The sequence below is a fragment of the Dendrobates tinctorius genome, unplaced genomic scaffold (assembly GCF_039654945.1).
Source record: "Dendrobates tinctorius isolate UK_male_01 unplaced genomic scaffold, ASM3965494v1 ptg000104l, whole genome shotgun sequence".
In the NCBI taxonomy this organism is placed as follows: Eukaryota; Metazoa; Chordata; class Amphibia; order Anura; family Dendrobatidae; genus Dendrobates; species Dendrobates tinctorius.
In genome coordinates, this window is record NW_027361772.1 from 14552750 (window position 1) to 14569912 (window position 17163).

General features: G+C 44.2%; 1 protein-coding gene across 3 annotated transcripts in view; it reads left to right on the plus strand.

Moving 5' to 3' along the window:
* The first annotated feature begins 6182 nt into the window (after window positions 1–6182).
* CAMSAP3 (calmodulin regulated spectrin associated protein family member 3) overlaps window positions 6183–17163 on the plus strand; it is a 99658-nt gene continuing 88677 nt past the window's right edge. Inside the window, exon 1 of one of the 3 annotated variants that reach the window (XM_073588791.1) lies at window positions 6183–6722. In XM_073588791.1, the coding sequence (XP_073444892.1) occupies window positions 6611–6722 (112 nt within the window). In that variant the 5' untranslated portion in view covers window positions 6183–6610. The remainder of the gene's footprint in view (window positions 6723–17163) is intronic. The other 2 variants (XM_073588792.1, XM_073588793.1) reach the window with 2 other exon arrangements.

The window sequence follows — 17163 nt, forward strand, 5'->3', positions numbered from 1 at the left end:
TAGTATCCCTAGCTGTTATGAACAGCTGACATGTGCCCGCGATAGGCGCAGGTGGAATCGCGATCCACCTGCGCCTATTAACTAGTTAAACGCCGCTGTCAAACGCTGACAGGAGCATTTAACCAGCGCTTCCGTCACGTGAGCGGGGTCAGTGATGCGTTGACCACCCAGGGGTCAGCGCTCATAGCAATGCTGTATTTGTGCTATATATAGGTGATCTGAGCATCGCCTATATGTAGCAGAGGCGATCGAGCTATGGCGGCTTCTAGCCTCTCATGGAGGCTATTGAAGCATGCCAAAAGTAAAAAAAAAAATGTTTTTAAAAATATGAGTAAAAATTATATAAAAGTTTAAATCACCCCCCTTTCGCCCGATTCAAAATAAAACAATAAAAAAACCACACACATATTTGGTATCGCCGAGTTCAGAATTGCCAAATCTTTTAAAAAAAAGGATTAACCTGATCTCTAAACGGCGTAAAGAGAAAAAAAATCCAAACGCCAGAATTACGTTTTTTGGTCGCTGTGACATTGCATTAAAATGCAATAACGGGCGAGCAAAATGCACAAACGTGGTATCATTAAACACGTCAGCTCGGAGTGCAAAAAATAAGCCCTCATCCAACCCGAGATCACGAAAAATGGAGACGCTACGGGTCTCGGAAGATGGCGCAATTTTTTATTTTTTTTTTAACAAGCTTTGGAATTTTTTTTCACCACTTTTCACCGCAAAAAAAACCAAGCCCTCACATGGCCATATTGACGGAAAAATAAAAAAAGTTATTTCTCTGGGAAGAAGGGGAGGGAAAAATGAAAATGCAAAACCAAAAATACCCCTGGTCGTTAAGGGGTTAAATGGCTCGACCCCCCAACAAATTAACCAATCTCAAATTCCAATAACTTATCTGTAGTACTAGATTAATGGCAATAAAATCATACAATGCCCCAGACCTGATTATTGCTAAAGTTTAAACTAAGCGTTATAAATAGTGAAATAATAAAATCCTGGCCTCGCTCTGGATGTCAGTAAAGTATTGAGTAAGTACTTCTAAAACTCAAGACTGCCAAAGCAGTGGGGTAAATGTAAACTGGAATCTAGATGTAGGGATCCAAACTTACCTTTCACACCTTAAGAAAAAACTCGATAATGGAAAAAGACAAAGTTAACCCAAGACTATGAAATAAAATACCCAAACATGTTTCTGAATTGCCTACATTGAAAAATATTATGAACCCTTATTAATAACATGTAGCCAGGTTCTTGATAACGAAGTTTTCTGAAACTACCACAATCCAGTAGACGCAGACCCAGCCGAGTTACAGTGGTGCCATCTGGGTATTGTCGGTAGGAAAACACTGTGTAACGGGAGTGGTGGTGAAACCATTCTTCTGTGGTCCGAGGAGAGCCTGGAGGATTATAACTAGGTGAACACCTGACTCTTCCCTAGAACCCCTGATGGTGGGGTAGACTTAGCTCCAGATGCACACCAGGTGCTACACCAGGAAGGATCTTGGACCCACAACAGCTGACTCCCAAGGGGCAGGAAGCTGGAACAACCTAGAATGGAAATTCAGCTGCTACAGGCAGGCACGGCAGGAACACAGGAGCGGCAGGTGCAGGTGGGGACTGCTGGAATACAGGCAGGCACTGGCAGGTGCAGACAGGAACAGCATGTATACAGGTTGGCACTGGCAGGTGTAGGAAGGAACAGCTGGTATACAGGTGGTCAGGGCAGGTGCACAGGCAGGTACGGCTAATATACAGGCAGGCACTGGCAGGTGCAGGTAGGGCTGATATACAGGTAGAACCCGACAGGTGCAGACTGGTACGGCTGAGATAAATGTGGGAATGGCAGGTACGGCTAGTATACAGGTGGGCATAGCAGTGACAGCTGGCATACAGGTGGGCACGGCAAGTGCAGACAAGTGTAGCTGGTATACAGGCAGGTAGTGGATGATAAACTAAAACAGGGGACCTGAGAGCTAGCAAGCAAGCAGAGTATACGTTACCCAGGGACCTCCCATCAGATGGAGCGGCCTTATATAATAAGTGTCTACCAACTATTGGCAGGTGACACTTTAGGATGGTGCGCAGTTTAAGAAGTTGGGAGCATGCCCACCCTAAGCACAGTGCCAAGGGTTCTGCGAGTCATGTGCAGACCCCGGGCAGAAACAGTAGAAAGTTAAGTGTGGTGAGTAAGTCTCGGCATCCCTGCAGGAGGAGGAGAGAAGCGTACAGGGACATCGGCACTATACAGTGTACTAATATATGCTGTGTTTCAGCTTAACAAGTCTGTAGACAGTTTGAAGACAGACAACCTTCCTTTTGACTGCTCCACAAATACCACAAACCACTGGACACAAAACCAATCCAGCTACAGTAACATCACCTGTTTAGTGTAATCAGGAAACCTGTGTAATAAAAGTAGATGTAAATAGCCGAAATCTGTGGCACTTCTAGAAACCAATAGTTACAAACTCAGTACAGCTATAGTGACGCCACTTGGGTATCGCAATTAGAAAAACTAGTAAATTGTTTTTAAATATTTTTTTTATTGGCAACCGTGGCTCCATTATTGAACTGACAAAATTGCAAAAGTTGATATAACTATAGATACTAAAAACTACAGGATTTGAGGGTCCCCCCTTCCTTCAGTCATGCATCCCCTTCACCTAGTACTCCGAGGAGTTCAATTCCAGTGAATGCCATTATTATAGAGGTTCTCCGGCCTTACAATACAAGTCTGAAGTCACTCTATGTGACTGTAGACTTGTCAGTCCTTACATTGTTCGCACAGCGCGCAGTGAGGATTCTCACAGTCATGTGACCGCAAGTATATTATTTGCAACTCCCAGCTGCATTCCAACTAGAGACATTGTCTGGCCACGCTCAATACAATTGTTGTCACGACTCTGTTGTCAGGTGTCCCGGGACCAGGGGCTCCTTCCCTGTCCCTATGCCCCTAACGATAGAGGCGCATTACCTCGCCCTGTTCCTCGGATTACCGTATATACTCGTGTATAAGCCGACCCCCCTAATTTTGCCACAAAAAACTGGGAAAACTTATTGACTCGCGTATAAGCCTAGGGTGGAAAATGCAGCAGCTACTGGTAAATTTAAAAGATAAAAATAGATACTAATAAAAGTAAAATTAATTGAGACATCAGTAGGTTAAATGTTTTTGAATATCCATATTGAATCAGGAGCCCCATATAATGCTCCATACAATTCATGATGGCCCCATAAGATGCTCCATACAAAATACACTCCATATAATGCTGCACAAAGGTTAATAATGCCCCCACAAGATGCTCCATAGAATAATATGCCCCATATAATGCTCCATAAAGGTTATGGCTCCATAAGATGCTCCATAGATTATTCCCCCATAAAATGCTCCACAGATTATGCCCCCATAAGATGCTCCATAGATTATGCCCCCATAAGATGCTCCATAGACTATGCCCCCATAAGATGCTCCATAGACTATGCCCCCATATGCTGCCCCATAGACTGCCCCATATGCTGCTATATAGAATATGCCCCCATATGCTGCCCCATAGGATATGCCCCCATATGCTGCTCCATAGAATATGCCCCCATATGCTGCTCCATAGAATATGCCCCCATATGATATGCCCCATATGCTGCCCCATAGGATATGCCCCCATATGCAGCATTTTATGGGGGCAGCATATATTATGCCCCCATATGCTGCAAAAAAAAAATGCCATACTCACCTCTCCTGCTCAGGACCTCACCTGCCTGGGGGCCATCGCTGCTCACCGCTGTTTGCCTTGTCGTCTGTCAGTGACGTTCAGGCAGCAGAGGACACGGCGCGCACTAACCACGTCACTGCGCCCCCTGCTGCCTGCAGACAGCGGTGAGCAGCGTTGGACATCCCGGACAGGTGAATAGACCCCCTCTCGGCTTATACACGAGTCATATACATGGGGGTCGGCGGGGGTGTCAGAGATCATACTTACCTCCCCTGGTGCGGTCTCTGCAGCTCCCCCGCTTCTCCACGGTCTCCTTTCCTGCCTTCAGTGGTCACGTGGTACCGCTCATTACACTCATGAATATGCACATATTCATGAGTTTAATGAACGGTACCATGTGACCACTGAAGGCAGGAAAGGAGACCGTGGAGAAGCGGGGGAGCTGCAGAGACCGCACCAGGGGAGGTAAGTATGATCTCTGACACCCCCGCCGACCCCCATGTATATGACTCGTGTATAAGCCGAGAGGGGGACTTTCAGCCCCCCCAAAAAATGGGTTGAAAATCTCGGCTTATACATGGTACTTCTGATTGTGAAGACGGCGAGCCACGTACCTTGCCTTAGCTCCTGAATCTGCCCTCAGTCTGTACCCTTCCCCCAGAAAGGGAAGTAGCAGTGTGCTATAATATACCAACGAGACTAACAATGTAATACAAACAGGGATAATGGAAAATACCAGTCATACAAATATACTCACACAAACAACAGAGGTATACAATGGGGAGTGGAGGATGGGGTAAAACCAAAGTAGATGAAGAAAGGGATTTATCACACACCCAAAACCTAATTACAGTCACAGATAAATCCACCAACCGCCTTCTCCAATAACCACCAACAACCTCCAGCCATGCAGCATAAGCTATCTCTCTGACAATGAGTGCTAGCCAGGGCCCAATTTATATAGGAAATGGGAGTGGCTAACAGTGCACAGCTGAGAGCCTAAAGTCTCCAGGTTCTCTCAACAGAGCAAATTAACCCCTGCACTACCAAAATAAATTTACACCATTTAATAAGAAAGTGAAGCGCTTCAAATCAATGCAGGAGTAGGAGAAATCAGATGCTGCGGTCTTCTGGCTCTTCTCTGTTGCGGTAAACCTGTAACAGTCAGTTCAGCTTGTCTGAAGTCCACGCTGTTCAAGAAAGCCCAATGTTATGCCTAATAGGAGGGGGACTGGCACACTAGCAAAACCTAGCAACAATCACTGATAAATCCACCAAACGCCTTCCCCAATAACAACCAACAACAACCACCAGCCATGCAGCATAAGCTAACTCTGACAATGAGTGCTAATTTTCACTCAAGATTTTTCTTTATCCACAAGGTGTGCATGGGATTTTGAAATAGCTATTAACTTGTATTGTACTGTATATTACTGTAAATATGGAATCTGTGCTGCAAATAATGGGTGACATGAATGTGGGCTCACATGCAGATTCTGGCCAAGTTCACACATCGCAGATTTGCAGTTCCGATTCCACATTGCAAACATGAAGTAATTTATAGTACAATAAAAGATGACAGTGCGGTCTGATAGTTACAGACTGTCAGAAAGGAGAAGATGGAGGAACAATTTTTTCTTTCCACATATGAGAAAAACTGACGCCGTCCCGAACAAACTGTGATGAGAATAATTGGACCGTTGGAAATCGGTCATGTGAACTCACCCTTAGGGGATGATGCACACATTGAATATTTGCAGCAAATTTTCCTGCATTAAAAACAGAAAAAAACGCTGCCTAAAATACTTGCTTTTGTTGCATTTTTTTGTGTTTTTACTTCCTCCCCCCCCCCATTCATTTGAATGAGTGTAAAACGCTGAATGAATTGACGATACTGCAGCTTTTGAAAAAAAAAAAACAAAAAAAAAGCTTTAAAATACGCAAAGAAAAAATAAGCACCAGATTTCAGAAATCTCAATCACACTGCTGGTCATGTATAACGCTGAATGTTTTTTTTTTCACTGCAAAAAAACAAGGAGAAAAAATGCAGCGTGTGAACAGGCCCTAAGCGAATCCAGAGGAAATTGTCCACAATGTGTGAACATAGCCTAAAACGGCAAGGAATTTTGCAGAAAACAAGCGACACCGCGCGGATTTTAAAAATCAGGTCACAGAGTCCATTTGTAAGGTTAGCTGGAGCTGTGTTCCATTTCTGCGTGGGAAATCCACAGAGTTTCTGCGCTGTGTGCATTTAGCCCAAGGAGAAGCAGTGAGATCCATGTGACACAATGTAACAATAGTCTTCTGTTTGTACCTGATGTAACAATAAGACAGGACACACAAAGCCCTGCCCCTACATACAGTGCCAGTCCCCCTATATCAGGTGCCAGACCCTCTCCAGCATTGGGCTCATCTACTCAGGCAGCCATGATGAATCACTGGGTTATTACCAGCCTGAGACTTCCTCCATTGTCCATTCTGAATTACCTGTTAGCAAAGCAGAGAGACTCCTCCCTGCAGTGAGGTCACATAGCAAGAGAGAGAGGGGGAAGGGAGGAGAGAGACAGCCAGCCAGTGCACCTGAGACAGCTGCAAGGAAGAGATCTCCTCCTCCAGTGCCTGGATGCAGCTCTGCCCTGTGCCCCCCACACCCATCCTCCCCTCCATGTGGTGCTGAAGGACAGCTCTGCAGCAGGACCCCACTATCCCCCAGCCAGAAGGGTGGGAGCCCAGACCAGAGAGAGGGGGGATTAGCCAGGCTGTCTCATTGCCCTTGTGTGCTGTGTGCACTGCCTGCAGGCTTCCCTGTGTGCCCCCTTCCCCATTCATATGCCCACCCTCCCCTGATGGGTCTTCTGCACTAGCCCTGCCACCAACACAGGAGGACAAGGATGAAAAAGAGCTTTCTGGTGCCAGAGATTAAACCCTTGGATATATATGATGTACAGCAGGCCAGGATCTCTGCCTCTGTCAGCTGGCTCATCTACAAATGCTATGGCCAAGGTAAGGGGGCATCCTGGTGGTCTGCATGGCATCTGTCACCGGTGGGTGGTCAGATCAGGGTGGGAAATCCAAACCCTACCCCATTATATTGCATCATTAACGGTGGCGATCATGGGGGTCAGATGTACTATTATATGCCAAAGGGGCGGAAAAGGATGCCCACCTGGCCCCATAGCCCACCATGCCCACCTGGGCCCATAGCCCACCATGCCCACCTGGGCCCATAGCCCACCAACTCCATCTGCTATGTAATAATACTGTTATACATGACTGTGCACCAAAAAGGGGCATCTTGGTGGGCAACGCCATATGCGATGTAGTAATATAGGAGGGGCATGAAATATATATATATATATATATAGTGTGTGTATATAATTTTAAAAAAATTGTGTATATACGTCTATTTTTATGTGCTTTTGTGTGTGTGTGTATATATATATATAATAGACCTATATACATGTAAAATATAATATTTCAATAGACACCGCACCTGTAATCCTAAATAATATAGGATGATCCCCAGATCCCCATAGGTATCTCACCTCTCACCCTATAAAAAAAGGGGAGAGCGTTCCGGTCTGGAGACCCACCCCATGTTTACATTCAGATACATCAGGGATGACTTGGTTATGGCTGCTTCATTAATAATGAGGGGAGTATCTGGTTAACCCTCTGTGCCCTGCTGTCTGCACTTCCTAGAGGGGCCCTTTAATAGGAATTGACATTGACTTGGGTGACACTTTCCTATTTTTGTATCATATATATATATATATTTTTTTTTTATGTCTTAACTACTGCATTGTTTTCTAATTCAATTATTTGAATTTAAAAATAGGGTTATAAAGATGTAAAAATATAACATTTCTATGAATTCAAGACAGTATATAAAATAAATATTTGAGAAACTAAAAAAAAATAATGTCCCTGGCTGCAGTGAGGCCACTGTATTCTCTTTTTATGTAGATGGATCCTATATAAAAGCCCTTTTGTTTTACAGGACTTTTTCTTATGTTAATGCCTGATGGACATTAACAAATCTACCTGCCTCTCACACCCATGTACAGGGCCGCATCGCTTTACAAGGGGGTGGGGGGAGCGTTTTACAAGGACCTCTCCTTTCTTACAAAAACGCCTTCAGGGTTGTTTGCTGAAGCCGTAGTTAAAATAATAATTTTTATTTAAGTTTTTTTTTTTTTTTTTTTTTTAAATCCTCCCACGCTTTTTTCTTTTTACACCTATTTCTTTTGAATGATGGTTTATAATGGAGTCCTCCTATTGTTTGTGGCTCAGGGTGTGTCATAGTCATGGGGTCCTGGTTTCATTTTTTTTTTTTTTTTTTTTTAATCTGTCAAAGATGAATGGGTTAATTTTGACAACCATGTGTATTCTGTATAGCCGGAAATGGAGTTTGTATGTATTTATAACATTGTGTGCATATGTGTGTGTGTGTGTGTGTATATATATTATATATATGTATATGTGTGTGTGTGTGTACGTATTTGTATAATGTGTGCGCGCGTATGTGCCTATGTGTATATATAATGTGTTTACACGTATGTGTGTGCATATGTATATTGTGTGTGTATATGTATGTGTGCGCGTATGTTTGTATGTGTGTGTGTGTGTGTGTGTGCGCACGCGCGTATGTATGTTTGTATATATATGTGTGTGCGCACGCGCGCGTATGTATGTTTGTATATATATGTGTGTGCGCACGCGCGCGTATGTATGTTTGTATATATATGTGTGTGCGCACGCGCGCGTATGTATGTTTGTATATATATATGTGTGTGCGCACGCGCGCGTATGTATGTTTGTATATATATATGTGTGTGTGTGCGCGCGCGTATGTATGTTTGTATATATGTGTGTGTGCGCGTATGTATGTTTGTATATATGTGTGTGTGCGCGCGCGTATGTATGTTTGTATATATATGTGTGTGTGTGTGCGCGCGCGCGTATGTATGCTTGTATATATATGTGTGTGTGTGTGTGTGTGTGTGCGCACGCGCGTATGTATGTTTGTATATATGTGTGTGCGCGCGTATGTATGTTTGTATATATGTGTGTGCGCGCGTATGTATGTTTGTATATATGTGTGTGCGCGCGTATGTATGTTTGTATATATGTGTGTGCGCGCGTATGTATGTTTGTGTATATATATATGTGTGTGCGCGCGTATGTATGTTTGTGTATATATATATGTGTGTGCGCGCGTATGTATGTTTGTGTATATATATATGTGTGTGCGCGCGTATGTATGTTTGTGTATATATATATGTGTGTGCGCGCGTATGTATGTTTGTGTATATATATGTGTGTGCGCGCGTATGTATGTTTGTATATATATGTGTGTGTGCGCGCGCGCGTATGTATGTTCGTATGTGTGTGCGCGCGCGTATGTATGTTTGTATATATATGTGTGTGCACGCGCGCGCGTATGTATGTTTGTATATATATATGTGTGTGTGCGCGCGTATGTATGTTTGTATATATATGTGTGTGTGTGCGCGCGCGCGTATGTATGTTTGTATATATATGTGTGTGCGCGCGCGTATGTATGTTTGTATATATATATGTGTGTGTGTGCGTATGTATGTTTGTATATATGTGTGTGTGTGCGCGCGTATGTATGTTTGTATATATGTGTGTGTGTGTGCGCGCGTATGTATGTTTGTATATATGTGTGTGTGTGTGCGCGCGTATGTATGTTTGTATATATGTGTGTGTGTGTGTGCGCGCGTATTTATGTTTGTATATATGTGTGTGTGCGCGCGTATGTATGTTTGTATATATATATATATATATATATATGTGTGTGCGCGCGCGTATGTATGTTTGTATATGTGTGTGCGCGCGTGCGTATGTTTGTATATGTGCGTGTGTGCGCGCGCGTATGTATGATTGTATATGTGTGCGCGCGTATGTTTGTATGTGTGTGTGCGCGTATGTTTGTTTGTATATGGCGTATGTTTGTATATGTGTGTGCGCGCGTGCGCGTATGTTTTGTGTGTGTGTGTGTGCGCGCGTGCGTATGTTTGTATATGTGTGCGCGCGTGTATGTTTGTATATGTGTGCGCGCGTATGTATGTGTCTGCGTGCGCGTATGTATGTTTGTGTGTGTGCGCGCGTATGTTTTGTATATGTGTGTGTGCGCACGTATGTTTGTATATGTGTGTGTGTGCGCGCGTGCGTATGTTTGTTTGTATATGTGTGCGCGCGTGTATGTTTGTATATGTGTGCGCGCGTATGTATGTGTCTGCGTGCGCGTATGTATGTTTGTGTGTGTGCGCGCGTATGTATGTATGTTTGTATATATAATATGTGCGCACATATTTGTGTGCATATGTATGTGTGTATATCTATTACACACAAACAGCCCTTTTTAGCAGCTGTAACATTATCTATCTATATGTGATATACGTATGTATATGTCAGTATGGTCCCCTCCTGGTGACAGGACTGGCACTGACTCATGCGGAGCCCGACCCGTGGGCCGCAGCAGGTGTGATGTCACCTGTCACAGATGACTCGGTCATTCCAGGAACGTTCCCTATATTACACCGCTGACGCCTTACCCAGATGACTCGGTGCCACGTACTGACGTATGTGCTTGTATGTGACTAGGAGAGCTCTAACCTGGACACATATTTCACATCTGTTTCGCACTGTACCATACAAGTTTGGCAATGACCATAATAGTGTAAAATGTCAACTATGAAGAAAAATATATTTTTAAAGGAACCACTACACCTTTAGAAATGTACTCACTGGCCACTCTGCCTAACCTCTTCATAAATGCTGCTTAAAAACAAAAACAGCATCGTTTAAGCAGATACGGTATATAGAATAGGAATAGTTTTCCGGGCATTTTGAGGAGGATTTTGGAGTTTGTGCTGAGGTTTTGGAGCAGAACCTCTCCAAAGGTTCCTCAAATACTAGGAGTTTCTGCTCCAAGAACTCACGAAAAATAACTGTGTGCACATCCCCTTAAGCTGGATTTTTGCGTGGATCCATCTGACATGTTTTCACAGCAAGTTCCAGAAAAGCACATAAAATTCTTCTGTATTTGGATATTCGTGGAAGGTTCAGGGGAAGGACAGGATTTATATACCTGATTCACTGGATATTGCCGTGAAATTGGTAAAATGTGGACAGTTTGGACCATGGGACACATAACCAAAGCCACAGGAAAGCCCAGTGCAGGCCTGTGGAGGTGGTGTAGAACAGAGACTTGCGGATGTATAAATTCTTACTATACTATATCTTTATAATTTTGGACCTTCTCAGAACTGTCGGAATTGAAATGAACCTGGCGGCAGACATCTCGGTAAGCTCCTTGAAGAACATTTCTCTAAGGCCGGTTTCACATGTCATATGCCTATGAGGCTGATGAGTAGAAGTCAGGAGACCGGAGCATCACGATCTGTACTCCAACCATGAACATTAGACATGTGGAAGCAACCTATTCCTCTGCTCAGATGGATATGGACCATAACAGGGAGCAGTACGTAAAGTATGTAGTGAGATAGACTTTGCCATCCTTTAAAGTGCATGTGTTATGCATAACGTTGGGCTTTCTTTAACGGCGTGGACTTCAGACCAGCTAAACTGACTGTCACAGGTTTACCATGACAGAGAGTAGCCAGAAAGACCGCAGCATCTGATTTCTCCTACTCCTGCACTGATTAGAAGCACTTTCTTATTAAACGGTGTAAATTTATGTTGGCAGTGCAGGGGTTAATCTGCCCTGTTGAGCGCTCCTGGAGCTATGATTCTCAGCTGTTCCCTGTTAGTCACTCCCATCTTTTATATAATCTGGGTCCTGGCAGCACTCATTGTCAGAGTTAGCCTATGCTGTGTGGCTGAAGGTTGTTGATTATTATTGGAGAAGGCGTTTGGTGGATTTATCTGTGACAGTTGCTAGGTTTTGGGTGTGTGATAATTCCCTTTCTTCTCCTACTTTGGTTTTACCCCATCCTCCACTCTCCGGTGCATTCCTTTGTTGTCTATGCGAGTATGTTTCTATGTTTGGTATTTTTCGTTATCCCTGTTCGTATTAACTTGCTAGTCTGATTGATGTATTATGGTACACTACTCCTCCCCTCTTACCTGGGTGAGGGAAGGGTACAGACTGAGGGCTAAGGCAAAGTACGTGACCCCGGCGTCTTCGCCATCAGAAGTAATCTAGGGAACAGAGCGTGCTAGGTCACCCCTAGTGTTGGGGATAGGGAAGGAGCCCCTGGTCCCAGGAAATCCGACAGTCGTGACACTGAGTGAGTATCTCAATATAGTTTGCCTTCACCTGGTGCTCAGAAAGTATCAACCTGTGTGCCACTGAGATCATTAGATCTTGGGCTACACCGAAGGAGCCTCTTCTATGGGAAAATTATGTCTTGATGTCTACTAATGGTCTTAGGCCGGGGTCACGCGAGTGTAAAGCAAGAAAGTCGTATCAATGCCCGGCACTGCCGCCGGCACTTGGACCGGAGTGTGCGGCTGCATGTATTTCTAGTTCGCATCACACTCACAAGTGTGACCCTGGCCTTAAAGGGAACCTGTCAGCAGGTTTTCGCTATATAATCTGAGAACACTACGATGTAGGGGTAGATTTCTTGATTCCAACGGTGTGTCACTTACTGGGATGTGCTGCTGTTTCAATAAAATCAGCTTTGATTTTCACTATAGGACTAGGTGTCTTGTGCCCCCCCATCCCCCACAGCTTTCTTTCAATCAGTGATGTGGGTGAGATTATACAGGGCTCAGCACTAAGAGCACTGCTAGACCTTCAGCAGAGAAAACTGTGATTTGTATTAAAATGACAGCATGCAGCCCAGCAAGTAATACATCACTAAAATCAGGGTCTCAACCCCTACATAATGTTGCTCTCAGATTACATAGTTAAAAACCTGTTTACAGATTCCCTTTAAGCTGCAGTGAAGTTCCCATTGACTTCCACGTAGTCCCAATGCCCCTTGTCATTTATTGACCTATGGGCTAAATGCAATCCAGTCTGTGGTCCTTTACTTTCCTGGTTACACGGGCCAAGGAACGTTCTATACTCGTGGAACTGTCGTTAGTTCTGTGCACGTAGAACATCGAGTTTTCAGTGCTGACAATGATGATAATTAATAATCAAACTTAAAGATGATCGCATCCTGTGAGCGAGTGTGTTGTTTGTCGGGGGATCGTCAGTTAGAGGCACCGATAGTCCGGAGCAAGCGTTCCTAGAAATGCTCGTCACCCAATTGTTGGCTTTTCTAAATGGGCCATAATTGACCATTATCAGAACCTATTGTATCATTGGGCCATGTGTGCCCCAAAATACCATATAACGTTTTACGTCTTTATTAGAATTTTCGGTAAGTTATGGGACATGTCTATATGGGGGGTCAAACACTAATGCAGATTTGGTTTTCCTTCTTCAACCCTCAGTGATACTGTTGACCTTTTGTGAAGTTGGTGAGGCTCGGGTCTCGTCTAATACGTTACTCTTTTCACGTCTATAAAAATGACCCCCATGGATCTTTAAAGGGTATTTCCATGTTGTAAGTGATAAATTGCTAAGATATATCACTATGATCGGTAGTGGCCCGACCTGTGGCACTCCCACCCACCCTGACAATGAAGGGCATGCATCGCTAGTGTAGCAGTGAGTTATTTGCACCTTTTGCACAGCATTGCCCTGGCCCTCGTTATATAGGGGACTGCGGCATGACTAGGTATCCTGCTGTGCAGCCGGCAATACACGTGACATCTGATGGCCCAGGGCTCACTGGTGCGTCAGCTGTTTCTCCTTACTTACCAATATACAGTACATAAATGCTTGGCGGAACATTCTTTGCAAACATATGAGCCTTTGGAAGAGGACACCATGGTAAGCCAGTGCGGCGACCACCCCTCCACCCATCATTCTCAGAGTCAATGGGGGTGCCATAGGTCAGCCATCACTTTGTAAGATGTTAGTGATTGACCACTCTCGCCTAGACGTGTTTAACAGGTAACATTGGTGGATCTCTCGTGTCTGGAACCTTTATCCGTGTCCTGAACAAGGATTGCGGAGATCTTATCACATTTTGTAAACCTATACATACTCTGTAGGGGCCCTGACTCATATATTTCTTAATTTCTGACCGTAAGGGAAGAGTCACACAGCCATATAACTCGGATGAGGATCACAACACAATGCTTGGACCGGCTGGTGGCTCTCCGAACCCAAGAGTGACAAGCAAGTTTTTCTATGGGTCAAGAGAGCCACCAGCCAGTTTGAGCTTCGCGTTCCAATCCTTGTCCGAGTTTTATGGCCGTCTGACTCTCACATAAAGGATCAGAATTCCTAAATGGATTTTTCTAGAATTAGATTAACATGGTGCACCCCCTCCAAAAAAAAAAAAAGAGATGGCACCACACCTTTAAGTGGATTTGACTGATCTGCAGGACTGCTTGCCAAATGCCAAGTGTTTTACAGATCTGGCACCATTTTTTAGAAGAAAGCGGGTATGTTTGTCCTTTAGGATCGGGTACGATTTCTGACCATCCTTTAGCAGCAATTGGGTCTGTCCTTCACCTTTGCTGTGTTCTAAGGGGAAAGAATGACCACTACCAATACACTTTATATAAAATATATAATACCAATACATATTTCAGCCCTTTATAGGGTGGTAATTGATTGGGATGTGTAAGGGGGCCTAGATTTCTTGTACAGTTGTCCCAGTAAGATTGGGAGGTGGTCAATAATTCTCTTTGGTTTTCTATACCCCGAGTCCTGTCCCAAGACGAGGGCTATTAGCACGGATCTGCTGGGCACGCTCTATGCTGGTATTCATACAGTAAGCATGGCATCCCTTAGTGCAGGTCTGTCCAGGATGCTGTCTGCATGTAGTTTGCCTCTTTTCATCCTCTGGTAGCCCGGTTAATGAAGTCTTCATGGATTAACTGAGCTGAATTAATGTCTGTGGTAGAGAAATTAGATTGCAAGCTCAAGTGATGCATGCGTATAATATACCAGTGCAGCTGAAGGGGGCGATGGATTTTCGGCTCTGCTATGTATTGTATGGTGGCTGTCATCTCTACACTGCGGTACACCCCCTTGTATTGTGTAGGCAGAACCTGCGTAGCTGTGCATATGATGACGTATACCGGCTATGTACGGTGTGTCGTGCTGTGTACGCTCTTCCTATGATGCCCTGCATGTGCTCAGTGATACTTTGCCTCCCTCCTTGTCTTCCCCTTTGTTCTGTGTCCATGAATTAAACATTGCAGATTGTGGCTGCTGTGCAAGCTGATCCCTCGGCGGGTCGAGCTCTGCCACCCCACCATTTATCTTCCTGCATGGCTATAGGATTTCTGCTTGCCTGTCACCTCCCGGCCACTGATACATAGGCAGGTGTAATGCACCCCTATGTTCCATGCCTAAACGTCAGCTGAAACCAAGATGAGTTTCCACCATTAATAGGTTAGATCCTTCCTGCAGTAAACGGCAATCTGCTGAAAGAAAAAAATAGTATCAAGTAATGGCGGATTTTCTGGCTGGTGATCAGTCATTACCTTAATTTTATGGTTTGATCAGACATGTATTTTTTCCTCTCCTCTTTCTATGACCAAGACTCTGACAACAACCAATGTACGACTGGATTAGAATTGTAGGGCTGATTTTTGACCATCTTGGCAGATGATTGGGTCCTTTATGCCCCTCCTTTTTTTTCTGTCTGCTTTATGCCCCTCCTTTTTTACTGTCTGCTTACCCCCTTCCCTTTGCCTGTTTTACGCCCCTCCTTTTTTTCTGTCTGCTTTATGCCCCTCCTTTTTTTGTCTGCTTACCCACTTCTTTTTTCTGTCTGCTTTACTCCCATCCTTTTTTTTTTTTCTGTCTGCTTTACTCCCCTCCTTTTTTTTTTTTTTGTCTGCCTGCTTTATGCCCCCCCCCCTTTTTCATCTGTCATCAAGTCCGTAGTAAAGTTCCCTATTATGCTTAACCTGACAGTTGAATCTGCCATGTTGCTGGTGCGATCAGACATATGAATCTGAAGGATGATTTATCAACTGATCGCTCTGAAGGATAGTTTATGGGCCGCAATCTGATATTTCGAATGAGTACATAGAAGGACCGGTTTCACATGCCCGACAGTATGTACCGTGACGTCCGGACCTCCTGAAGGTCTCCAACCTGAACCCAGCATCTTTGTTTGCATATGTTGGTTTAGTCCTATGTGCAATAAGCGGCGCTCTTTTAGAATAACGTAATAAATGGTGTCGATTTATGGCCGGTAATCGCTGATCCTAAAGTTTACGGTCTTCTACTTTATTTTTTACTTTTGCTCAATTTCATATGTAAGAAAGTGGGTTCTTCCAAGACGCCAGAAAAATTGACCATTTAGCCACTTTATTTATGGCTTTCAAAGCCTGATGGAGCATATACATACCAAGTCGTTTTGCTACTCCAGTGCATTCCGATCATTTCAGGCAGACCTCGTGGATACATACCCTTGGCATGAAAGTGGGGAATCTATTTAATATGACGACACTGAGAGTTGAGGCTCCATTAATTATGGTGTAACTGAAAATTGAGGCTCCATCCTATATGGTGGAACTGATAATTGGGGGATTCATTTGATAAGGTTGACTAGAGAGTTGTGGATCTATTCTGTAAGGTGAACCAGAAGTTTGGGGAATCCATGCAACATGGTGAAAGAGTTGGGGATCGAACAAGGTCGTGTCCACACGTGGCGGATTTTCTGCACGTTTTTCCCTTTTCAGTGTTTTTGCAGCACTTTTCACGCATTCAGATGAATAGGTTAAGACGCAAGTAAAAACACTGCAAGAAATGCACAACTATTGTATGCAGAAACTGCTGCAAAAAATGCAATATGTGAATATACCCTGAGAGTTCTTGAGACTGAAAAATGCTGGTTCCAGGGCTGTGTATGGGGAGTAGCGCTGATATCTGATGAGGGAAGTGACTATGTAATGACATAGAGGACCGGGTTCTTTGGAGAACATGCTGAAGAGCTCTCTATATATATTAGGAGATGCTGAACGCTCTGGGCCCTGAGAACTAGAAGTAATATTCTAGAAGGTTAATGGAGTAATGTAAGTGAATTCTCTGCATTCTGCTGATAAATGGGACATTGTCCGGGAAGATACAAACTATCCAGTGTCAAGGCCTGATGTCAGTGTGACCTGCTATGGAGAGTTCTGCATCTTCTTGCAATAAATGTCCAGAGGTGGGCGGCAGCTCCAGGACATCTCCCTAGTGCAGCCCAGTACTGTCGCCTGCGTTCCCTCCCTGGGTATACGGAAGAAGAGCAAACAACATCCAGGAATTTGCATGGACTTTGAATACAGAGCAAAGTGTTTACTGAGTTCTGCAAGAGATACATATGGACACATCCAAGGTTACTGAGCATGGCGGCTGAACATCTATAACGTATGCAGAAAAAGA